The sequence below is a fragment of the Parasteatoda tepidariorum genome, chromosome 11 (assembly GCF_982258835.1).
Source record: "Parasteatoda tepidariorum strain Cologne lab strain chromosome 11, Ptep-v5.0, whole genome shotgun sequence".
Lineage (NCBI taxonomy): Eukaryota > Metazoa > Arthropoda > Arachnida > Araneae > Theridiidae > Parasteatoda > Parasteatoda tepidariorum.
Window position 1 is genome coordinate 15,091,380 of NC_141765.1, and position 26,821 is coordinate 15,118,200.

A 26,821-nucleotide genomic window follows, 5' to 3' on the forward strand; every position below is an offset into this window, starting at 1 on the left:
CTGACGCTGAGGAGTACCAGGGTTCAATCTCCTTCACGATGGCTTGAAGCCTACCCAGGACTAAATCCATGGGTATCAACAAGTCCGGGTAATGAATGCTGCCGGTGCATAATGCTGACCACACTGCATCATACTGTTTATCTTGAAATTGAGAAGCCTTAATTTCTATGACCCCTTTGTGCTACAACTGCTGGTAAAGATGTGGTTTACTTTTTATATTATTAACTAAAATAAAAGCAAAAATAAGTAAATTACTATGTATATACTCATGGTAGCATAATTCATTGTATTTATCTGCAGCACCTAATTTTGGCGTATTTTTTTATTTTATTATACTTCATTTTGGTAAGTTTGTTTTCCGCTTTTCTTATTTCTATTTTAAACTCATTTTCTATTACGTTATTTTTTTCGAGATTACGACGCATTAAAAAAGAATAATTTTTATCTTAGGATAATTATTTTGTTTGAAATTTCACTCGTAAAGGAATACGTCCCGAAGAGAATCTTTACTCTTATTTCATCAAAATTTATTGTGTTTTTAATACTAATATATATATATATATATAACGTCGTTGCCGAGTGGAAGGATTAAAACAGGTCTTCGGTCGGGAAGGAGGGTACAAAAGTTATTTATTAATTATTAGGACAGAGCAGTCATGAGAGTGTAAAAGTCCACACGAAAAGTTGCGCTCCTTGGTTATATGTTAGAGAAAATTTTGCAAAGAAAAATCCGTAAAATGTCTTAATTTAGGGACAGAGGGAAATCTTAGTAGTTGCTATTGGTTTATGAAATAGATCGAGCGTTTCCCACAGAGAGCAAAGGGAAAAATGTCCTGCTTTTAATTAAATGCATACTTGAGCCAAAAATAAATTTAAGAGCAGGATGTGGCTTTTAAAAGTGTGAGAATGTATTTCGATTAGAATAAATAATTAGGATAACATAAAAAGATTAACAGAAGCTTTTTATGTTATATATATATATATATATATATATATATATATATATATATATATATATATATATATATATATATATATATATATATATATATATATATATACACAACAAAGTGAGTTGCAATGAGAAAATCAAAACTATTTAATTCTACTCAGTCTGTTATTGTTTAAATTCTTGTTTCCTGATTAAGCACAACTTGGGACAAAATTCTGGCAATATTTCTAAAAATATTTAAAAAAAAGTATACGTCATTAAATGCCTTTATTCTACTCAGAAAAAAAAAGTTATAAGAAAATCCCAATTAATTTCATTAGCAAAAATTTAAAACTATTAATTATTCTCACAAAATTTCAGCAATTTTAAACAAAAACTTGAAAATAGCTAAGTAAAACAGCAACAAAAACTATGAAAAAAATACAAATTTTCTTTTCAATTATGTTCTTAGGTTTGGCAATGTAATCTTCTTTTAATGGTTTAAATACACGCTTCTTAGAATTCATTATCGCTTTCCTTGCTCCAGGCCAAGAATGTGGTCCCTCAAGTCTATATTGATATGGCAAAGAAGGACCTAAAAATAAAGTCCAGAACAGAGCTGGGTCTCTAAAGAACATCTTCAAGTAATTTGGCTTAGCTCCAAAAAGAGAATTAATTTCATCCAGATAGTCAATATAATCGACTTGTATAGTGTGACGTTTAGATTTGGTGTACCGTTTTTCATTCATTTTCTTCTTTTTAATAATGTCCAACTCCATTTCTTCTGGCGAGGGTAAGCTTAATTTACCGTTGAATATTAATGTCGCCCAACGTAATTGGGATTCTCCACAAGGAAATCCTGCACCGACTGATTGAATCAAACCTATGATTGCTAGACTTGGATATTTTAAATGGGATGGAAACATATATTTATAGAGATGGGGTTGATTGTTTTTAACAGTAGTGAGTCTTTCGTTAAGGAAAGGAAACTTGATTTGGTAACCAGTAGCAAAAACAACTGCATCACATTCAGTAACTTGATTTTCACCTTCAAAAATAACTCCATTTTCAACAAATTCTTTGATATTTTTCTTCACTTTAACTACTCCACTGAGAAGTTTTATGGGAAGACCATCACTCATTGTAGGATGCTGGCTCAAAACTCTATGTGCTGGTTTGATGTTATATTTATCATGATCAAATCTCTGATTTAATATTCTTTCTACGAACCAGCATGATAGAGAATATGGCACATGCTGGTAAATAAAATTGAAAATTCTTCGAGTATAGAGCAAGTCAAACGGTATACCATAAGCTCCAATTCTCGGTATGACCCAAGTGCCTCGTCTTGTACTCAGGTGCACCTGAAACAGTTTTACAAATAAACTAATTTAGATCTTTTTTTTTCATTTCTATTTTATTAATGATTAAAATATTAAAACTCGTATAGTCAATGAACTTAAAATAATAAAGATGCGCATGAAATACAATGACAAAGGGAGATTATCATAAAAATTAAGATGAACACTAGTCATTGTTACAACAATGAAGGTTTTATGCAAACTAATGTTATGATATGAAACAAACAGATTAACTAATTGCTGCTTAAAAGCAAAAACACTAATGAATTACATAATTGAAGAATGTTTAATTTTTTTGACATTATTTTACATAAAAAAATATGACACTAAAATGAAAAATAAAATTTGTTCTGATTGGTTAATTACACATTTCTAATTAATCCATAAGGCAAATTCTCTCAGATTAGAAAAATATAGGATGCTGAATGAAAATGCACAAAATAATGCTGGATAGAGTTAAAGGTTGTCTAATGACTTTATCCTGTGTTAAAGGAGAATATTCCGGTTATTTATAATTCATTTATATTATTTTAATATAAATATATATTCAAGGTAAAATAATTTCGCTAGCTTATGATGCAATGGCAAACGTTCCTTTCAAGGGAAAGGAGTAAAATTTCATATTGAGGTATTGTAAGGTAGTAAATAAAAGCAGCGTTATGTGTAAAAAGGATTATACATCTCACGTGGTTACGACTATAGTACCAGAATTTTGGAATATTCAAGTAACTTTGATCTAAAAAAGAAACTACTTTTTCATCGAAACATGATCCTCTAAGTAGAAAACTTAAAATGGAATAAAATAATTTTAATATGAATGGTGGCGACACTATAGACACAGAAAAGAAAACTGTGAAAATAGAAATGGGCTTACAATTTCTCTTCCGATATTGCCAGAGCATATTCTCGGAAGCTAATTTTCTGACACATCGAATATTTATAAAATGCATTATTTTTTTTATCTCCGTTTAGCACTGCCATTTTTAATGCTAAATACATAGTACCGACATTGATCTTCATCAATCTTTTCATTTCTTCTAACATCAATGCTTTCATTTCTAAATGCTACCATGATGATTCTTTGGCGATCATATGACAGCTCTCAACCATTAGTTCTTACCAAGTATTAACAAAATGCGATTGAAAATGGAAAATAACTTTTAAGGATGACCCCCATGAAGCAATAGTGCTGTTCCGCACAATGAAAATTAGATACAAAAAATGCCAATGAAAATTTTTGATTTTTAAACCTCAATTTATACACCGATCGTCAGTTTTCACAGATTTTTAGTTAAAAACTGAAAACATATAAAATAGAACAACTAGAAAATTAATGAAAAATTTTAATTACTTATATACGAGTATTTTAGTAGCTTTAGTCAGAATACTTTTATTGAACTTCAATCGTGATATCTGAGCTGATTTTGTTCAATTGCTTTTCTCAGCATTGCAGTTTTTATTTTTTCGATCGTAATTAGCAAATATACAATGAGGTGACAAAAGTCATGGGATAGTAATATACAAATATGCAGCTGGCATTTGTATCACGTAAAAATATATACATATATGGGTAGTGCACAGGGGAGACATTGTGTTCAAGTTATTCATCTAAGAAGGGTTCTGAAGTAATTATGATCGCAAGACGAGAATTAACATACTTTGGGCGTGAAATGGTTGTTAAAGCTAGAAGCATGGAACTCTTCATTGCGGAAATTGTGAGAGAATTCAACATTCCTAGAGTCAAGAGTGTGCCGAGAATTTCTAGCATTACCTCCCACCATGAACAACGTAGTGGCAGACAGCTGCTCTTAATGACCAAGACCACCAACATGTGTATAGAATTGACAACAGAGAGGCAACTTTGCGCAAGCATCAATGCAAATAGACGTACGTGTCCGTTAGGTCAGAGCGCTGAAATTTGGCTGTAATGGGATATGGCAGCAGAAGACCGCCTCGATTGATTACCTTTATTAACAGCACGGTATCACGTCCAGTGCTTCACCTGGGCTCGTGACGATATTGGGGGGGACTCTAAACGGTTGTAAAACTGTAGCTTAGTTAGATGAGTCACTATTTTTGCTGATCAGAGTTGTTAACAAGGCACTGGAAATGATTATGTTCAGCAACTTGGTGACAACTTGCAACCATTCACGGACTTCATATTCCTAGACAACAATGGAATTTTCATGGATGGCAATGTGCCATGTCACCTGGTCTTAATTGTTAATAATGTCCAACTTTTTATTAATGTCCAACACCATTTCTTCTTGTGAGGGTAAGCTTATTTTCCTACTGAATACTAATGCCACCCAACGTACTTGGCCTTCCATGCATGAAAATAGAGCACCAACTGACTGAATCAAACCTATGATTGCTAGACTTGAATGCTTCATATGAGGGGAAAATACATATTTATATAGATAAGGTTGTTTATTTTTAATGATAGGGAGTCTTTTGTTAAGGAAAGGAAATTTTATTTGGTAACCTGTTGCAAAAACAACAGCTTGACATTCAATAACTTGATTTTCACCTTCGAAAATAACTCCATTTTCAACAAATTCTTTGATATTTTTCTTCTCCTTAACTACTCCACTGAGAAGTTTTAAGGGAAGATCATCACTCAATGTAGGATGTTGGCTCACTCTATGGTCTGGTTTGATGTTATATTTATCATGGTCAAATCTCTGGTTTAGTATTCTTTCTACGAACCAGCATGATAGAGAATATGGTACCCGCTAATAAAGTAAATCAAAAATTCTTCGAGTATAGAGCATGTCAAATGGTATGCCATAAGCTCCAAGTCTTGGTAAGACCCAAATGCCTCTTCTTGTACTCAAGTACACCTGAAACAATTTTACATTTTACCAGTAAATGAAGTTTAAATTATTTCTTCATCATTATAATCATAATCAAAATATTTACACTTATGTAGCCAATGAATAAAAATGAAGACCTACAGGATAAAAATGTTAAGAATATAATGCGAGTTTATTATAAAAATTAAAATATATTCCAATCATCGTTAAAACAATGAAATTTTTTACATGCAAACCCAGGTTGTGATACGAAACAATTTGATACTTAACAAACTGTTTAACTATGATTGTTGCTCAAAAGCAACTGCAGTAAGCAATTACCTTAATTCTACTAATGATTGCTTTTTGTTGTAATTAGTTTACATGAATAATATGCTATAAGACTAAAATTTCAATATTATAATGAAAGATGAAATTTTCCGCTACAATTTTCAATTATTTGCTGTCGGATTAATTTCACGAATTCTTAATTTATAAATCAAGTTATAACGCTTCTTACAAGGAGAGATTACGTCTTGGAAAATTCACTTAGGAATTAGAACTTAACTAATTAATTATTTAAGGATTAAACTTGGTTTATTAGTAGCATACCTTGAGGGTGTTCTTCCTTTGTAATATTAAAGAACACTAGCAGTAATTTTTTCTTTTTTTTAATGAAACTAGCCAATGTTTTCAGAAAAACATCCTAAAATTAGAGGTTAAGTATTTAAAAATTAAACTTTTTAATTTAGAGTTTCGAGGTCTGGTTATTTTTTGTAATATCCATATTTTTGAACTTTGTTATATCCAACTAACGGCAGCATTATTAAACTGTATACGCATCAATCAGCTTTTCTAGTGATTTCGATTGGTTTAATTAAAAAAGTTTGAAATATTTAGAAATTAATTTCATTGCTGAGTAATCTCGTGATCCTAATGAACAATTTCCCCATTTAAGATCTGCAAATAAATTTCTTAATTTTCTTGATATTTATAAAAATACAGGATTATGTGACACAAACAGGGATTTAATTTAGATTTATTTAAAAGTCCTTTTTTGCATTATACAACCTTTTTTTTTACTTCATTTTTTACTGCACTCTGAAAACGCGTTAAAAAAATACCTTAAAATCAGTTCTTTACAGAATACATAACTCTTTTTTCGCTTGGTCTTTACTTTTTACTGAAAAAAAAATTTTTTGCACGACTATTCTAAACTCTTCATTTGTATTGTAAAACATTTTAGAGCATGTTAACAAAAGTGGGGCAATTACTTTACACCGAAAGTGGTGGAAAAAAGGAACACCATTTATGTTCCCTTTTCCTAATTTTTGAGTAAGACAGTAGCTTTGGTATTCAATAACACTAAAATTTAGAATAACAATAAGATATGATGCACATAAGAGTCAGTAATTTTTATTGTACAATTTAGAATAGGAACTGTTAGTTTAGAATTCATGCACACACTAATTCTTAAAATAAAATTAGTTTTTAAATCAAGCATACACCTAGCACACAGAGAATATTAAAACAAATCAAAATTAGGGTTAGCAGAGCAAAAGTGGATAGAAATTAAATATCACAAAATTTAATGCAATTGACAGATATTTGAAAATTAAAATATGATTATAATAAAAATTGCACAACTAAAAATATGCATACCTTTTGCGAAATTTTTTCTTTAGATGTATAACAGTGCGCAAAACAGCAAACTCAAGCTATTTTGTACTCGATTGTAGACAATCTACTAGCCATATCATGGGTTAGAGTCCCTTTGCGGTCAGGCTAACCGTGGGAGGTTCTTGTGATCTTCTTCTCCATGTAACGCAAATGCGGGTTAGTTCCATCAAAAAGTCCTCCAGAGAGGCAAAATGTCTTCGAGTACTTGATCGAAGAGTTCCCTTGTCTTCTGTATTGGGTTCAAAATTTTAAGGCTACGGAGTTGAACATTAGTAGTCGTAAACCAAAATATTGGGTCGGCAGTTCAAAGACGGTTATAAAATAAAAAGTCTACTAGCTATATCCATATTCTGCCCAAATTAGCCTTTTCGGAAGAGAAAATAATTCACTACCCGTGATTTTGAGATAATCATGCTCAATTATTCCATATTATAGATCTACACTTTTTAAAGTGTATAGAAATGCTAAATTTGATGTTAACTTGAAATAAAAAGTTCCTTTACAATTTTTGTTATTGTTCAGCATCAGATTCGGAAAACAATTACACTCCTGTTGTTTTTACAGTATTATTTTTGAGACTAAGTGGCTAAGCCATTATATAAAAAATATCGGAATATTTTAAGGAATTTTGTCATAACTATAATAAATCATAATGACATACTTGCTTTGCTACGGAACATATTTCAACAGCAGCATCCATTCCAGAATTGCCAGTACCTACTATCACAACAACTTGATCATTAAATGATTGGACGTTTTTTAAACTATGCGTATGCATTATCTTGCCTTTAAATATATCCATACCAGGAAATGAAGGCATATTTGGATACACGTGATGACCGATGCAAACCATAACACCATCATATATATCCTTAATGATTTGTCCATCTTTTGTATCTTTTACTGAAACTGTTAGGCACCCAGTAGCATCGTAATCATCAGCCATGTTGATCTAAAAGGAAATTAAAATATTCATGAAACAGATGCTTTCACCCGGCGCTTGGATTGGATTACTTTATAAAGTATATAAAAAATGGATTAACAGGATTTTTCAAACAGGGATAAAGGGAAAGCAAAAATGGTTTAATATTATTCTTTCAAAAAAGAAAAGAATTTTTATAACTTTTGAATGAAGTGAATGCAGAACAAGATTCAATGCAAATATACTGTGAAAACTTAGAGGCAAAACTGTACGACATTACAAATTGAAGATAAGAAAATGAAATTAAGCTATGCTAGAAGAGCGGTGGTGGCTCAAGGGACAGAGAGCTCACCTCCCAACGAGGGGATCCGGGCTCGAATCCGAGCGATGACTGGGATTCAAATTCCGCCCTCGGCTCGCACCCACCACAGTGCTCACGTAAAATATCCTCAGCGGTAGACGGATCATGGGTTAGAGTCCTCTTGCCGTGTGGCTAGCCATTTGAGGAGGTTTTCGTCGTTTCCCTCACAATATAACACAAATGCGTATAACTTCCATAAAAAAGTCGTCCACGAAGGCAAATTTCTCTCAAAACTTGATCCAAGTCCTCTGGATTGGGTTCAAAATTATAGGCTACCGAGTTGAACATTGGTAATCGTAAACCCAAAATTGGACCGGCTGTTCAACGACGGTTATAGAGAACTATGCTAGAGTCTATGTCAGACTTTGACAATCTATTTAAATAGTTTTACTGGGGGAAGCATCGTTAATTCACCAAATATTTGTGCCGCTTATTTGCTAGTTCTTCGTCTACCTATTAGTCTAAAGAGAGAAAAGAGAATATGCATAATCTTCTCTCTCAATATATATTTTCGGAACTCATGTCAAAAATGAAGTTAAAAAATATAGACAATAAGAATTTCAAATTAATGTTTAAGCTGGCAAGAGAACAATAATGCTATCATTATTAAGAAAGTAGGATTAAAAGCAGCCGCTATTTGTGCCGCTTATTTGCTAGTTCTTCGTCTACCTATTAGTCTAAAGAGAGAAAAGAGAATAGGCATAATCTTCTCTCTCAATATATATTTTCGGAACTCATGTCAAAAATGAAGTTAAAAAATATAGACAATAAGAATTTCAAATTAATGCTTAAGCTAGCAAGAGAACAATAATGCTATCATTATTAAGAAAGTAGGATTAAAAGCATCAAAACTTGAAGACATTCCTCACATTCGTTTTTTTCTCTATGTTTTATCGAGCAATCAAGCAGGTTTTGATGTTTACAGTTCCGCTTGCCTCAATGGTAAGTTCGTCAGATCTCGATAGTGGTTTTTTGTGTCTTTTTTTCTGAACTTAAATTATAATCTATGTTTCTTAATGTATATTCAGCTTTGATGAGGATTCCGAAAATATATAAAGGCAGTGATTATGGAACACCATGTATATCACACGCCGATTTTACATTCACTATTAGATTATACTTGTTCTGGATATTGTTTAAAAAATAACCGCTAAACTATAAGCGAATCCAAATCAGGATCACGATTTGAAGCAAAGAAATTGTAACACGAGTAATTCATTTCGAAAAATCCTCAGTATTACCTCTCGTCTTGCAAGTACATAATAATTTTTCAGGTTAAAATTAAGATAATTTAAACGATCATGAATAAGGCTTTCATAAAAGATGCTGTTATTTTCTATTTGAAGTTTAAAAAAATAAATCTACAGAGCTGCATCTTTAGAACTGCAAATTTTAAAAACCTATAGAGAGATAAAGAAAACAGATTTGCTCATAATTTAGCAAAAATAACAGCTAAACTATAAGCAAATCCAAATGGCGATACTGATTTTAAAATATTTTTTTTAATTTTTTGCTAGCAATTAATCAATTCCAAAAATTGAGCAATTTTCTCATGCAAAATTGATCTTCAGTATTGCCTCTCGTCTTGCAAATACTGAATGATTTTTCGGGTCAAAATTGAAATAATTTAAATAATTAAGACAATTGAGATAGTCATGAATAAGGTTTTCAAAAAAGATGCTGTTATTAATATTCATATATCTATTCAAAGTTTAAAGAAATAAGCTGTTTCAGAGCAGCGAATTTTTTTAAATGAATTTTTTTCCCCTATAAAATTGTTTTTGAATCATTACTCATAATATTAACATTACTTTAGCCTTATTTATTCATACAAAAAGATTATGAATATGTGTTTAATTCTTAGTCAAGTTAATACTTTTTATATCTCTGTTATTCAGAAAAGAATATGGCTTTCAACGTGTTTTGCATATATTAATTAGTAAAAACGTTGAGACAAATTTTTTCTTTAAGTTATATTCTTGATGTTAAATAATACATAAAATAAAATAACATTACCCATCACATGACTGTTACATCACATCATATCACACATTACATAAAATATCTAAGAAGTTTTATAGTACAAAATCATCCAAAACTTATCAAGAAGAAAAATTGCGTTCTGATAAAATTTACAAGGGGAAGTAGTTTAATGTAGAGTTTTTGTAGGGATATATAGTCGTAATTATTTCGCTCAGTGAAAGATATGAAATTATATAAATAATAATTATTATTTAGTATACCTCTATCACCTCTTTGTTGAAATTTACGTATTTGTTAACTCCGAATTTTGTTGCATACTGTACCAAGTAGTGGTGAACTTCTTTGTTATGCATATAATTTGGAGCATCATCAGCTGGTGGAAAATCACTAATAGCACTCATTTCTTTACTCGTATTAATAATTGTTGTTTTCATAACAGAAGCCAAGCCATCGATATCGTCATCATGATATCTCCAAAGACCACCGATATGATTTGTTCTTTCAAAACATATTGGCTCTAGTCCATCCTCGAGAAGAGTTTTTACGGCACATATTCCAGATGGACCTGCTCCTATAACTGCAACTCTCCTTCGAGACATCTTTAAAAAAGTTGCTTAAATTTAGTACCTAAAATTTTAGATAAGAACACAAAATTACTACTTATTAAGTTTTACCAACTGATACAAGAAAAAGTTCTGATTGATTTGATATTCTAAACATTTTTATGCTGACTAAAAATTAATTTTAAACTACATATTTTAAAAATTTTTATTATATTTTTAAAGTACTTTTGATTACAGAGTGATATTAAATCAGCAGTTACAAAATTTCAGGAGAGATATAAATACTCCTTAAAAGACCTTTACGCTCCCCATCTTAGATTTTAGATTAAGCATTTGAGTTTTCTTGATATTTCTTGTACTTAAACTTGTGATGTTTTAGTATTATTAGAAGGCACAATACCATTCAATAAAGGTAGAAAATAGAGGAATCGCTTTATTGAATTAGGAGGAATAACGCTTGATAATTTTTAGAACTTCTATGAATTTTTCCTCAAATTTTTGTATAATGAAATAATGAGAGTTGTGGTTTTGAGTAAGTAATTTAAAATTGCATTTTTCTCAGTTTCTGTTTTTTAATAAATCCTTATTGCAATTCAACCTTCTGCCTACGGCTGGAACAACTTGTGGACCACATGATATGATATAGCATGGTACACCGTAAGCAAAGGGCTGAACTAATGAAAACCAATTCGGATGACCCTTAAAAATTCTTTTAACGTTAACTGCATAAAAACAAAGATACTTATTAGAAACCTAAAAACGGGCAACTGTATAATATTTACCTACCTATCAAAAATTGCAGATTGAGGAATTGTATTGGCATAATGTTGGCAGAAAAAATTAATAGAAAATGTAAAATACCAAAGGCTTTGTATTTCAAATTGTGATTGGGTGGCGACCTTGTATTTTACACTTATCGAAAGTTACTACCAAATAGGGTAAATATCCATCATCAGTTTATTTGTGAAAATTAAGTTTGAAGATTAAAAGCGCATTTAGAATTATCCCTCTCGGTCTCTATCCCTTCGGCTGTTGAGTTTGGTCGAGAGAGGAAGGGCCTTTTAACTATAGGAAATCGCGTATCAACGCATGACCAGAAACGTTTTCCTTGTTGTAGTTCATTTACATCGTACTAGAGCTGCACAATGGGCTATTGGCGACAGTCTGGGAAACATCCCTGAGGATACTCCATCACAATTTTGATCCTCTGCTGAGAGGATGGCACCACCACTTCGGTAGCCCGACGATCTGCACGCAAAGTCGAGCACTTTACGGTAGAACAGTTTAACAAGGACCAATACCGCACATCTTCGGTCCTTACGTAGACTAATCCAAGTGATCACCCACCCGCACACTGACCGCAGCCAGTGATGCTTGACTTCAGTGATATGCTGGGAACCATGTCTTAACAATCAGTCCACTGCGGGACAAACACTTTCTTGACTGGGTTGGTTGGTTTAGGTGCATTGACTCACTCAAACACCAGACCTCATTTGTCAAGACTTCAGCTTCAGGTGGTACGTCAAGCCACTGGTGTATGAAACCCCCATTAACAGTGCAGAAGACTATTTTACACGTTTCGTTGTAACCCGACGAGGCAATCCGCGACAGACCAGTTTTTTTTCTTCTTCGGAACATTTTATCTTCTAAGCAACGGGATCTGCATGATGTCACCGAAGTCGCAATTTTGAATCCATTTTAAAAAAACAATAGTTTTCTCTTTTTGCTCTTATTTATTATTTTTTGCTGCACTATGAATAGTACACATATTTTCTCCCGCTACTCAGGTCCTTCCGTTCTTATGTACCGTTTCTAAGTCGCAAGGAAAGCTATTTTACCGTGCAATTGAAAAATCAACGTAACCGACACAAAATTCAAAATCGAGTTTTTTATTTATTTGGCGTCTTTATATGGTAAGCCATGTATTGCAAAAAATAAACTTTGTTTTCTCATTTTTTTGAAACATAGAGAGTCGAAATTCATCGAAAGAAAAAAGGTATATTTATTCAGAGAAAGTACGTTTTGCAGCGGATTTCTTAACTTAAGATATCGTCTGCACTAATTAATTAGCATATTTGAGGTCACTTCCTTGAAGAATGAATCCTAGGACGGGAAGATCCAATCATTAGATCAAAAGTTAGTCAGTGTGGTCCATTTTTTTAGGTGCACTGTACATTTCCCGACATATTTGAGAATTTCCAAACTTCTTACACTAGAATAACTTTTTATATATATATATATATATATATATATATATATATATATATATATATATATATATATATATATATATATATATATATATATATATATATATATATATATATATATATATATATATATATATATATATATAAACTGCTGTTTGTAGAAAATGCAACACCATGAAGGAATCATCAGAATCAAATGAAATTCGCAGCAAATGTCAATTATAGGATATTATGTAAATTAATAAAGTTTCAGAGCCATCGCGCGTGCGTGGCGCGCGCAGCGCCCTCTGAATTGATGCTGAAAGCGTATAAATAAAGTGCTGTAGCGGGACGTTGAAAATAGTCTATGATTATTTGTTAGTGGCAAACGTTTAGTGAGACCTGAGTATGCCTCCACGACGGAAGAATAAGAAATTCAAGCAACTTACGGAGTTTGAACGAGGGAGGATAATCGGCCTTCGAGAAGGAGGATTTTCCTATCGCGCAATAGCAGCTCGTATGCAGCGGAACAGTTCCACAGTGATGCGAGTTTGGAAGCAGTGGACCGACGAGCACCGAACAACTCGAAAAACAGGCACTGGACGACAGAAGGTGACGTCAGAGCGCGATGATCGACACCTGCTCCGCATGGCGGTGAATGATCGCACAGCTTCCTCCAGGCAGCTGGCAGCACATTGGTCTACTGCTACAGGTGTACAATTGTCGGCTTCGTCAATTCGTCGTCGTCTGCTGCGCCGTGGATTGCGTGCAAGGGTGCCATTATACAGGATTCCCCTCACGGCGGATCATCGACGGCTGCGTCGGCAGTGGGCTCTTGAGCACAGAGACTGGCGAGCTGATTGGCACCAAGTTGTCTTTTCAGATGAATCACGCTTCAATTTGTGGAACCATGATGGCCGTGTTCGTGTTAGACGTTATGCCGGTCAACGCTGCCTTCCTGAGTGTATTATTGAACGACATAGTGGTCGAACACCCGGAGTTATGGTCTGGGGTGCGATTTCGTATCATGGACGATCCAATTTGATACGAATTGAGGGTAATCTCAATAGCAACAGATACGTCCGTGAAGTGCTACAGCCCGAAGTCGTTCCTTTCCTTCAAGGCATCCCTGGAGCTATCTTTCAGCAGGATAATGCACGCCCACATGTTGCGCGGACTGTTAGAGACTTCTGTTCAGCACAACGCATGCAACTTCTTCCTTGGCCTGCTTATTCGCCGGATATGTCGCCTATTGAGCACGTGTGGGATATGGTTGGTCTGCGTCTCACTCGTGATCCGCGTCCTGCAGTTTCCAAAGACGAACTTTGGTTGCGCATACAAGCGATATGGAATTCTCTTCCTCAAGCAGATATTCAACATCTGTTTGACTCCATGCCACGTCGTATAGCAGCACTTATTGCAGCGCGTGGTGGCTGCACCAAATACTGATTTCGGACGCTTAATTTGTTTCTTTTGTTTTGAAAATTTCATCATTTATTTGTATCAGTACAAGTCGTTTCTGCATTAAATTTCATTTGATTCTGATGATTCTTTCATGGTGTTGCATTTTCTACAAACAGCAGTTTATTTATATATATATATATATATATATATATATATATATATATATATATATATATATATATATATATATATATATATATATATATATATATATATATATATATATATATATATATATATATATATATATATATATATATATATATATATATATATATATATATATATATATATATATATATATATATATATATATATATATATATATATATATATATATATATATATATATATATATATATATATATATATATATATATATATATATATATATATATATATATATATATATATATATATATAGCGGTAGCGCTTCGCGCTGTCGTGCCACAGGTCCCTGGTTCGATCCTCGGGCCGGGCAAGGTTCACTCAGCCTTTCATCCCTTCAGTGGGTCGATAAAATGAGTACCAAGCATGCTTGGGAACTAACACTGAGGGTTTCGCACCCCAGAGCCCAAAGGTCAAGAAAACTGAGATGGGCACAGTCGGCCTTGGCCCTCTTAATAGGCTGTCGCGCCACTGAGTTAGTTTAGTTATATATATATATATAGGATTATCAAACCGGATAACTAATATTTTTTAAAATCCTACATGTAAGACAAATGATGTGACAGTAAAAAAATATTAAGATTAAATGTTAATGTAGCTGTTTTAAGATTAGCACGAAATCCTTAATTTTCATTAATAAATACGAATATTTTCAACTTTATCTTAAGGTTAATTTATAACTTTGATTTTTGGTTAGAGTATTTTTATGTAGATTCCGAAGTATTTAAATGTTACAGTTCATAAGTAAGTTTTCTTACTGTTATTTTAGATTTTGGAATTTGAAAACAGAGATTTGTATTGCGTTATGATTTAAAAGCAATTGTGAACTAAACCAAAAAAATAAAACTTAAGGCCCAGTTCAGGAGTTATATATGCTTAAATTTTTACAAAAAAAGGTTTGATAAATATTTAACCACACTGACAATTTCAAATTATAAATTTCGAAAAAAGTATTTTCTTTATACACTTAACTACTTTTATTATTCTGAATCTTTTTCCTGAATCCCCATTTCAGAAAAGTACCAAAATAAAGCTCAAAACTAGTATTTATACCTTTATTAATCAACTTTAGTGCATTATTTTATTTTAATATTTGCATAAATTTTACTTCCTGTCAAATACAAGTCAAAAAGGATTTTCTAGTCTAAAGAAATATTAATTTCGTCAATAGAAATAAGAGTAACAAATATAAATGACAAAAATGTATTGAGACCAAGTTCTTTTCTTTTAATTGCTAATAAAAAATACTAATATCAAAGAAAAGAAAAATACAATGCAGTATCTTCTCTTTTTTTAATTTTTAGTGTTTATATATTCTGAAATAACTAACAGCCCAGAATTTAGTAGATTCTTTATAAAAGGATCTAGATGTGAAAAATGTTTATTGCTATTTACTCGAAGTACTATTAAATTAGGTTAAAATAATAATTAGTAAATTGTTTATAAGAATTTGTTTCTTTTTCTAAAACTTATAAAAATGTGATTTCCACACTTTCATTAAAATATTTAAGTTTTCTTGTTTTTTTCTTTTTCAATATAAATCGAAATAAATTAATCGAAATAAATAAATCACAACTCATAAATTATGAGTTGTGCTAGCATTGCAGCTAAAAGAATGTGTATTTTCATATTTACACCTGTTCTTAGTCCAAAGCGCGTGTTTCTTGAATTGTGCCACTATTGCAGCCTATGAGCGATGCATTATATTATATATTATATAATATTATATATTATATTATATATTAAATTATATATTGAATTACATATTACATTATATATTATATTATATATATATTATATTAATATATGTGTATTATTAAATATTATGTGTTATATAACATTATATTATAATACAATAGAATAAGAGAAACAAATGGTAAATAACGAAACTTACTCAGTTTTCTTCCAATGATAATATATGTTCTATCTCATAAAAGTAACAGTGTTATGGCTTTTTTAGAAATACGTTCTATTAATATTCAACTTTCAAAAAAGAAAATTTGTTGACCTGCCTATGATTCAAAAACGTTACATAAAGGAAATATGTTTAAAATCCAACTTCTTTTAGAGATCGCAATCAGAACTAAGTCATAAGTAAATAATTAAATCTATTAGGTTTAAGGAAAAAACAGAAATGCTAATGCGCAAACTAACTATATTATCTTCGTTATTATGAAAGTATTTCTTTATTTTCATTCTTTTTCTAAGATCATCAATTTATTTAACTAATTCCTTGACGCAATTTTGATATGAAAACTAGTTTAATTTTACTTGTTTTCTTTTTTAGGTAACTCGCGTGACTCTCGTCAAATAAATCTTGGTTATTTTTATTAAACTAAAATATTTACAAAACAAAATATAAATAAAATACTGCATTTACTTTTAATTTGATGAAGAAAACTAGTATTTTAGTGATTATATATTAAGTATTTTAGTGAATATAAAATGCTTTTTACGATAATACCTGCATAATAAATCATTATTTTCTTAAAAGAATTTATTAATTAATAGTATATCCTTATGCTCCCCTTTTATTATGCTACTCATACGAATTAAGAATTGAATATGCACAAACAACTTGAATATGGACGAATAAAATGATCATATTATTTGAATGAATACACAAGTTGATTAACATTAAATTTCAAAAATTAACCAATAATTAAATTCGAGAAACAAAAAAACTTTTGAAAGTAATAAACTAGCTCCAAGTATAAAATTCTTAACATTCAATAAAAAATCATTTGCATAAATTTAGTGCTATTTTTAAGTGTTTGCATTCCATGAAATCTAAATATTAATACTAAATAGAAAGAAAATATACATCTTGATTAAAAAAAAAGTTACTTACAGTTTTTTTAGCCCTTAAACCATTTAATTTCTTCAGTTATTTAAGAAACGGACTTAAAAGAATTTTTTTTTCTTTATTCATTCATACATAAATTTTTAGACTTGTGTTCTCAGTACAAAGAATTTATTTATTTTACTTTTGCACATACATATGCAGGCTTGTGTGCTTGCTCCAAAAACGGCTTGTTGTTGTTAATTTACGTCGCACTAGAGCTGCACAATGGGCTATGGGCAACGGTCTGGGAAACATCCCCGAGGATGATCCGAAGTCATGCCATCACAATTTTGATCCTCTGCGGAGGGGATGGCATCCCCGCTTCGGTAGCCCGACGACTTGCGCACGAAGTCGAGCACTTTACGGTAGCACAGTTTAACGAGGACCAATACCGCACTCCCTCGGTCCCTACGCAGACTGATCCAAGTGGTCACCCACCCGCACACTGACCGTAGCCAGTGATGCTTGACTTCGGTGATCTGCTGGGAACCGTCTCTTAACGATCAGTCCACTGCGGGACCCAAAAACGGCTCATAATCCCTGTAGAGGCTGTTTGTTGCGACAGCTGAGATAGCATGAAAAGCCGAGGTAGAAGGATCGAGGATTGGATCGAAGACCGAAGGTAAGAAGACGAACCGGAATAGTTCCTGCGCGGATGAATACCGGCGGAGGAGCACAAACGGCGGCCAAGGCAGGGAGTGAAGAGGCTGATGTCCATTACTTAAGGAGATGACAGTTTGCCTTCAAGGAGGAGAGATCGACTCAAGTTTTTGACGAGTGAAGACGTGTTTTTTCTCTAAGCGACTAATGGCGTACTGGATCAACTCGCGGCGGAAAGGTGTTTCATCTTCCCTGCCGTGCTTTAGTTTCGACCAACATTGATCAAACTTCATTAGATGTTCTTCATGCGAACTTTAGAATTCCACCGCATTTTTTGCCACCTAGAGAAGCAGATGACCAAGAGATCGAAAAATTCTACTCACAGTTCTCCTTGGAGGACTTGTATCTAGCTCGTGCCTACTACCAAGATATCACCAGTAGAATAGATCGAAAAGGGCCTCATTATCCATACTTCGTGCATAGATCATTTTTTGTCTACAACCGTAAGAATCAAATGGAGGAGGAACTAAAAGAAAATGAAGTTACAGTGCCCACTCCAAACCCCGAACCTAGTAAAGAGACCTCGGTTTCTGATACTGAACCTCAGACTCAAAGTACCAACGAACCCCGGCAAAGAAGAGGAAAAAGTAAAAGAAGAGGCAAGCCAATAATGAAAACACTGAAAAGACTCCAATTTGCCCTCCTGCTTCTGAAACCCTTCCACAGCCGGAGACTTCCACCTCAGCCTCCATTGAAACTACGGAAGAGAATTCCAGTGAACAGATAGAAACTCCTACTACTGATGAGAAAGTGCAATCCAAGTTCCTGAAAGTTCTCATACGTGGCCTTCCTAAGGACTTTGACCCAGCAGAAATTTCCCTTGAATTGGGGAAATTGAACTTAGAGATATACAAAGTTGTTCAGTTCCAGAAGAGGGTGGTCGGAGCCTATCGGCTCCTCCCACTTTTTCTAGTTATCCTGCCGAAGCTAGCCAACCACGAGAAAGTCTACTTCACGGACAAAATCAAGCATCACCTGGTTAGCATCGAGAGATTCCACGGCGGCCGGCGGCCGCTATAATGTTTCCGTTGCCAAGGATATGGACATTCTCAGCGAACGTGCACAGAGAAACCAAGATGTGCCGAAGGGCATTTTTCGTTTCAGTGCACAAAGAGCAGAGAAACACCAGCTACCTGCTGCAATTGCAGAAAGAACCACACCTCGAACTTCTCTGGGAGCGAGGCCCGCCCCAGCAGAAAGAAAACAACTGCCCGAACTCCTGCAACTTCAGCTCACCGTCTAGTGACTCTCATGAAAGAACTGCAAGAGCTCATGAAAGATCAGGATGTGCTTAACCTTCTACAAACTCTACTAAAGGGGTCTTCCCAGTGATGATCTCGTCTTTCCTGCAATGACTCACCACTATAAGGACTTATTTTCTTCAACATCATAGTACATAAGAACTATTTCGACTTATTTACCTTATGACTCAACACTTTCCACGAATCGGTTAGTGGCGCTTTGTGCCAAAAGCCGAGATCTCCCGTATTCACATCACATCACATCCCTTCAAGGAGGGAGAGCTCTTAAAAACGAGGAATCAGTTTCGCTTCTCACCTCCATTCTCAGGGGAAAACCCCCTGAACTCTGATGATTTCTATACACAACAAAGACTCTCAACTTCCAGTTCAAGCTGCCTACATCATAATTCCTACGAAATATCTCTGACCCCACTCATCCCTTATTGACACTCATAATTAGGTGGTAATTAGGTATTAACACTCATAATTATTAATCATTGAAAAACTAAATTTAAATCAGTATATCATTAAATCAGTAAGGAGGGTTGTCGTGCAGATTCTGAGACTTCGTACCGATATTCCGTTTCTACCCGGTGACGCCCACCTGCAGTATGAGATGTTTACAATCGAAAGTTTAAGTTTTAATTGTTCTTTTTATAACAACTTTTAAATGTTTTTTAACGAATAACCGGTTAATTGGAGTTTGTGAGTTTCCTGATGGTTTGTTATCTTTTACTATTAAAGAGGATGTTTCATTGTCATATTGTTTCATTTGACGTCTTACATTCCCATCACCGAAACATATACAATCCCTTTTAAAAGTGAAGAACAGATAAACAGAAAGTGCAGAAAGACTAATAGAAGGGCAGCGAAAATTAAAAATGTTGAAAAATACTTCCAAAGAAACGATAGGAATCGAACCCGCTACCTTAAAATTTTAAAACGTTTTATGGGAGGACAATATCACGCATTCACGAATGCAACAAGAACGGTAGGTAGGGACTTTATTTATGTCGCACTAGAGCTGCACAATGAGCTATAGGCGACTGTCTGGGAAACATCCCTTAGGATGATCAGATTGCATGCAACAGCAATTTTGATCCTCTGCAGAGGGGATTCATCCCCTGCTTCATGAAACACCCTGGGGTGCGTTGAACAGCCGATCCATTTTAGGGTTTACGACTACCAATGTTGGTGCCATAGTCTTGTAATTTTGAATCAAAGCCAGAAAACAAGGGAACTCTTGGATCAAGTATTGAGAGAAATTTTGCCTCAGTGGGGGACTTTTTGAAGGAACTAAACCATATTTGCTTTAGATGGAGAAAAAAACCACAAAAACCTTCCACGGTTAGCCTGACTAGAAGGGGACTATAACCCATGATCTGTTTATCTTTGAGTTATATTTTACCTTAGCATTGTGATGGTGCGAACCAGATGCGGAATTTGTATTGACCAGTGAATTCCTGGGATCCAGTCGCTGGGATTCGTACCCGGGTTACCTCATTGGGAGGTGACGCACTTTATACTAAGAAATCTAAGTTCACAAGCGAAATTGAAATTTTATGTATATAAATAATGTATGTGATACCTAATGAATAGCTTCATGTTATTGTTTCCATATTTATGAATTATATACAAGCTATATAACTTTTGAAATAGGTGCAGAATTGTTATTTTGACTAAAATGTTAAAATATATTACGATATCAAATATCTCGAATCATCGAATCGAATTTTTAGTATCCCCCTTCGAGTTTGTGATATCGAGGTCTGACTGTGATTTTTAGCAAATTTTTTGTGTTTACCGAATTTTGCATTAAAATGAAGATTTTTATCAGGTTTGAATTCATGTAACACATTGTATTGAATGATATTAATGAGCATTTCTTAATAAAAAACCGCAAAAACTATTTTTTACCAGTATGGAATCATTTCTTCAAAGTCAAGGTTGGCAAAAAGTAAAATTATCAATATTATTTTTGAAGCGAAGAAATTTTAGATATTTTCTTAATATTGAAAAATTCAATGTTTCAAAGTTTGCCTTAACAAGGGAGATATTTTAGAAGAATGTCTACAAAGCGTGAGTAGTTTAATTACGAAATGTCAAATTTAAAGTGGTTATCTAGGAAGATAAACTATATAGAAAATATTTTTACTTTTTGAGGAAAACTTGAAGGATGATTAACGAGTATACAAACAAACAATTCATAATAAATTACGTTAATGTGAAAAAGTTATTTTGAGTTTAAACTTATTATTTCATTTGAATAAAAGCTAAATTAAATACAAAATTAATGCAAAAATTGCAAAAATATAAATAAAGAAGATGGGAATTTTATTAATTATTGCGGGGCGGAGTGACTAATAGTTGCCAAATGAAACGTAGTCCTCGGGCCATACATTTTACTGGGAAAACGCAGTTTTCAGCTCGAAGAAATATTCAATAATATCAGAAAAATTTTCTAAATTCCCTTTACCATATAAAAAGAATCTCATAAAAGCTATCACTGAAATCAGCATTCATTATTAATAACCCAATATATTTTTACTCAAAATGAGCAAAAAAAGATTATCAAAACACGATTTTCCTCCATTATTAAAATGCGCCAATTTTAATACTGTGCTGTTAATTATCATATGTAACCAAAGTTCCTTTTTTTTATTTGACAAGTAAATATTTTTTGATCAGATATTTCGTTTCAGAGATAAACTGCTTCCGATAAAGGAAAAAATTATATTATCTTTGGTTTAGAGTTTCCAGTGCAAATCTTTCTTTGATTAAAGTTATACAGACATAACTCACTCCTATTGAAAAGCTATTTGGTAAGTCAGATTTTTTAATGCACATATAATGTTACTTTATCATTTCAGTTTTTTTATATTCTATTTTAACTGCTCTTTAGCATAACACATATTTATTTATTTTACTTATTTTTATTAAACTCTTAAGAGAAGCCGAAAGATGGGGTAACTTTGTGCATGATAAATGTTGTTTTTATAATAAACTGCGGAACCATCTCTCGACTTTTAAAGGTTCTCTAAGCTGTCACTCTACGTGGTGCTCCTTTAAAAATGATTAGGAACTCCCGATTTTCCCCTAAATTGTTGATATAAATATATTTTCACTTTAGAATTTTATTCCTAAAAAGACAGAACATAATATATTTTTCTATTCTGCTTTTCTTCAATCTTTTAATTTTCACATTTTTTTATCAAACATTAGTGGCCCTTAGAAGTCAGGAATTTTGCGTTTAAAAGCCCCACATAAGTAATCTTAAAAAACTGTTTAAAAATGAAACTTAATTTCAAAGAATTCTTATATTCTATACTCGGAAGTTTATTTCGCAATTGTCATAAAACAAAAAATAACAGGGAGAATTATAAGAAACTCGAGAATTTATATCGAGTCCTAATGTTAAAATAATTAAAAAATCTTCTTATAAAAGTTGACAGTTAGACGAAATGTACGAGGGGAAATATGAATTTGACGTTAACCTTTGGGAGAGGAGTATCGAAGGGAATAATGCTAGTAAATTTTACAGGGAAAATTATAAAAATATCCCTAGATTAATTCATGTAATTATTAATATCGATTCCCCTTGTTAAAACAATTAAAAACAATTTCTTTTTAATAAAAGCTGACAGTTAGACAAAAAGAACGAGGGGAAATATGAATTTGTCGTTAACCTTTGGGAGAGGAGTATCGAAGCTAATAATGCTAGCAAATTTTACGGAGAGAATTATTAAAATCTCCCTAGATTAATTTATGTAATTATTAATATCTATTCCCCTTGTTAAAACAATTAAAAACAATTTTGAGTGAAACTGACAGTTAGACAAAAAGAACGAGGGAAAACATGAATTTGTCGTTAACCTTAGGGAGATGAGTATCGAAGGTAATAGTGCTAGTAAATTTCAAAGTAAAATTTTCGACAAAAAAAGGCATTTATTAAATTATATTAAAATTAAATGCTATATAGTATTATATTATAAAAGCTGTTTTCAAAGTTTTTTATTAGAAGCGAATAGATTAGAAAACGATGTTATTCTATAAGGTTCGTGATCATACCCAGGGCTAAAGAGAATAGAAGGGCTGGTTCACTCCTTTGAAGTATCTCTTGCCGCGCCGATCCTCCGACGTCACTCTAGTGACGTCACTTTGGCGCAAAGCTCGCACTTTTACTTCAAGAACGGAGCGTTTGGCCTTACTAGCTCTAACTAATATTGGATCATTTCTTTTTGCGAGATATTCTAAGACATTTGTTATTTTCTATAATGACTTTCCTCAGTTTTTGCAGTGAATTTACAAGAATTTAAAACTATTATCGAAATGTCAGTTTGCGCGATTGCAACTTGCAAAAATTCTGATATAAAAACAAAAGGAAAAAGTATAATTTTTCGCGTGTTCCCTAAAGTAAATGAACAACTATGTAAAGAATGGATTCCGAAATGACACAGTTAATATAAAACCGCAATACGTTTATTCTGTCGTAAAGAACTTTTATAAAAATTCATTATCTAAATAGAAACCGCCTCGCTACTTCATAAAGAAAGGCAGGTGAAAAGAATTAAAAAATAGATAAAGTCAAAGAAAATTAAAATGTAAATAAAAAGTATAAATAAAATATATAGTATATAGTTGAAATTCTCCTAATTTCATAACATATTTTTTAATGTAGTTATTCTAAATTAATATTTATGATTTTTTTTTAAAATTATATTCTCTTCAATTTAAATATCTATATATTATATCATCGTAAATTTAAATGTCTATAAACAATTGTAAAATTTCTGATGTCATTATGAACCTAAATTATTATTTTGTTTCAGTAATTAGCGTTTAAGGTTGATGTTTCCTAATGATTAAGTATGAACAAATTGCTATTAACGACATATTTTAAAATCAGGGATTTTAAATTTAACTTAACTTATCCTTACAAAAGAATATGTAGATAAAAAAAGTGTCGATATATGCCTTCGTTTTTCTTAATAGTTGAAGTTAAAACTGAACTTTTTAAAATAAAGTATTTATCGTGTCATTTTCACCAACTAGCAAAACATTTTTATAAGTTTAAAATGGTATTTTTTTAATTTAATAACCAAGAAAGTTTTTTTTTGAACTATGTTTATGAACGGAAATAATGTGTTAATTACGTAAAGTTTGAAGGCTAATAACCAGAAAAAGTCTAACTTATTTTTACAAGAGAAAGATGCAAAGTTATCATATCTTTGCTTGCGATCTCCGAGATCTGTAGACACAGTGACGTCATGAGGAGGGAAATCGTAGCTTCAGCTCTAAGAGCGGAGTGAACTAGCCCTTGTATTCTCTTTAGCCCTGGATCATACCACCGATAGCTCACCTCGCCTCGCCTACACGATCGTAACCGCTAAGTGATCGCTGATGAGATCGCTTCGTGTCTTTATTTATTTAAGTTTCCTAATCTGAAAAATATGTTTGGTATTTTTTTCTTACATTTGAAAAGCATTATTTTGCGTTATTAAAAAAGATGCAATTAAATAACATACATACTCAATATTGCTGAGACATAAGCAATTATTTTTTATTGACTCAGTAGATGTCCTAAGTATCAAATGAAATACATGTCAATTTTAAATCTTATTTAATTTTTCATGTTTAATATATCATTGTTTTTCGGAAATTAATTCGAAGTTCTATTTGGAAAAGAATTATTATTTAAAAAAATAACATCTAAAATATCTAAAAAGTGTTTAAAAAATAATTCTACCAACGGATTTTGGATGGTCTGCTGTTAAACATTGCATCCGGCTCCCTGCTTACTCTCCTACATATAATTTTGTTGTAGTCCTCTATATCTTTTATTATTTCGCTATCTATTTTGAGTTGTTCATTTAAAATTCTGTCATTACAATCATATTTTCGTGAAACTCCTTTTTACACCTCATAAGCCACTAAGAATTCACAAAGCACCGGTTAGAAAAAGAATGATTAATAGATAAGTGGTTATCTATGCAATGCTACACAAAAACAAATATTTTCGCTCATACAGATTTTTATATCGGTTATACTACAACAAACATACATTAACTCTAAATACATGAGTAGCAGTAATTACGTATGAGTTTATTAATAAATTAAGCTATTCATTTCCTTTTTATAAAAGTTATTTTTCAACAAAAAACATGCAAATGTTAGGCCATTAATGTTAACACAGTTAACTATATTAAAAAAAAGTTATGGTCAACAGTTAAACCAGTCTCGTGCAAAATAGTTTTGGTACTAAAACCATTTAAATCATTGGTACCAATCAAAATTGCTGCTATTCATGCAATTAGAATCGATATTTATGTAACCAATGTTATTAGGGTGAACTGTGTTGCGATTTAGTTTTTATTAGTCATAGGAAAAACATTTTGTTTCCCACCCGGCATTTCGCAAAATTAAAGATGCAATTGTCTGAATTGTAAATAATAAATGTTAAAAAGTAATGAAATATTAAATTTTAATATGTGATACTTTAAAAGCTATATGTAAGACCCAGGTAGCAGAATTTAAGGAGTGAATCTAGAGCATTATCTTCATTAATACAAATTTGTGTGACCTCAGCGTAATCAGATAAACAGTATTATTGTAAAAATTCAGCTTAAATTGAAATACATTCAGCAAAAGCATCGAATATAAATTCCTCAAAAATATACATGAAAACCTTTTATAGTTTAAATTTACGTTTAATTGTATGGAATAATATTAAAAAATTAAATAAATTCCTTAACTGTTAAATCTGAAATCAAGAAACAGAAAAAAAGAATTGCTACCTTTTGTTCTTCGAGGTGTTCTCTCGATTCAGCTCTTTAATTTTTATTAGAAACAAATTTAGCTTAGATAGCGAAATAAGAATTATTTTCACTCAGCAAAAGTCTATTAATGGAAACCTAAAAAGTTTTTTTATGCTGTTTACGTGTAAGCCTTCTAACCTTTAAACGAGATCTGTGACAATTCTACACACATTACCCTAATCCAAAACCTTGGAAAACAACCTTCTATATTAAAACCTGAAAATCGAAGTTGTCTTAGGGTTTTCAAGAGTGAATAAAATCCATGAACAAAACTTGTCTTAAGATGAAAAAAAATTTAAATCTAAGTAATTATAAGGTTTTGTTCGTAACGTCTTGTATGCTCAGCTACCTAAGTAATAATCCCTTTAAGATGTAAGATTTGCAATATTTTTGTTTTTTTGAAAAAAGATTTTTAGTACAAACATTTTCATGGCAATAAAAAGATAATTCCGATACAAGGTTGCCGTTAGATTACATGTTTTCTGGGTAGAGATGTTTTAAAAAAGTGACTTATCTACTTCCCTCATTTGTTTGTTAGCTTGAAAAAATTTATAAAAAATTATTTGCATATACTGCAATAATCTGCAGCGCTCGCTGCCGTTTTCAAGAGTTTTTGCTCCCGAGCATGGGATCATAACCAGGGGATGAGATGAGTGTTTTAAACATATTATCCTAAACTCTACGCAAAGTAATTTTTTCAATAAAAATATTTTTTTAATAAAAAAAATTTTTTTTTCAAATGAAACCTTACTAAAATATTTTTGAATTAATTTCCAAAAACGCAAGCAAACGATATTTTATCAATAAAAAATTAAATAAAAAAGTCGCATTCGAACTTGCGAC

The 26,821-nt window shown here is 32.1% G+C and overlaps 2 protein-coding genes across 8 annotated transcripts in view; one reads left to right on the plus strand and one right to left on the minus strand.

Moving 5' to 3' along the window:
• The window catches only part of LOC139427122 (flavin-containing monooxygenase 5), a 38,857-nt gene that overhangs the window by 1,999 nt on the left and 10,037 nt on the right, over positions 1-26,821 (plus strand).
• On the minus strand, positions 1,076-17,561 carry LOC107453841 (flavin-containing monooxygenase 5). 7 transcript variants are annotated; one of them, XM_087154610.1, is made up of 4 exons: positions 17,417-17,561; positions 10,294-10,660; positions 7,429-7,719; positions 1,076-2,295 (listed from the first exon to the last, which is right to left on the minus strand). In XM_087154610.1, the coding sequence occupies exons 2-4, from the start codon at positions 10,630-10,632 to the stop codon at positions 1,318-1,320; spliced, it is 1,608 nt and encodes a 535-aa protein (XP_087010736.1). In that variant the 5' UTR covers positions 10,633-10,660; positions 17,417-17,561; the 3' UTR covers positions 1,076-1,317. The 7 variants fall into 7 exon arrangements, with proteins under 7 accessions (XP_087010736.1, XP_087010739.1, XP_087010734.1 ...); XM_087154613.1 differs by having other exon boundaries at positions 10,294-10,632; positions 17,269-17,460; XM_087154608.1 differs by having other exon boundaries at positions 17,269-17,442.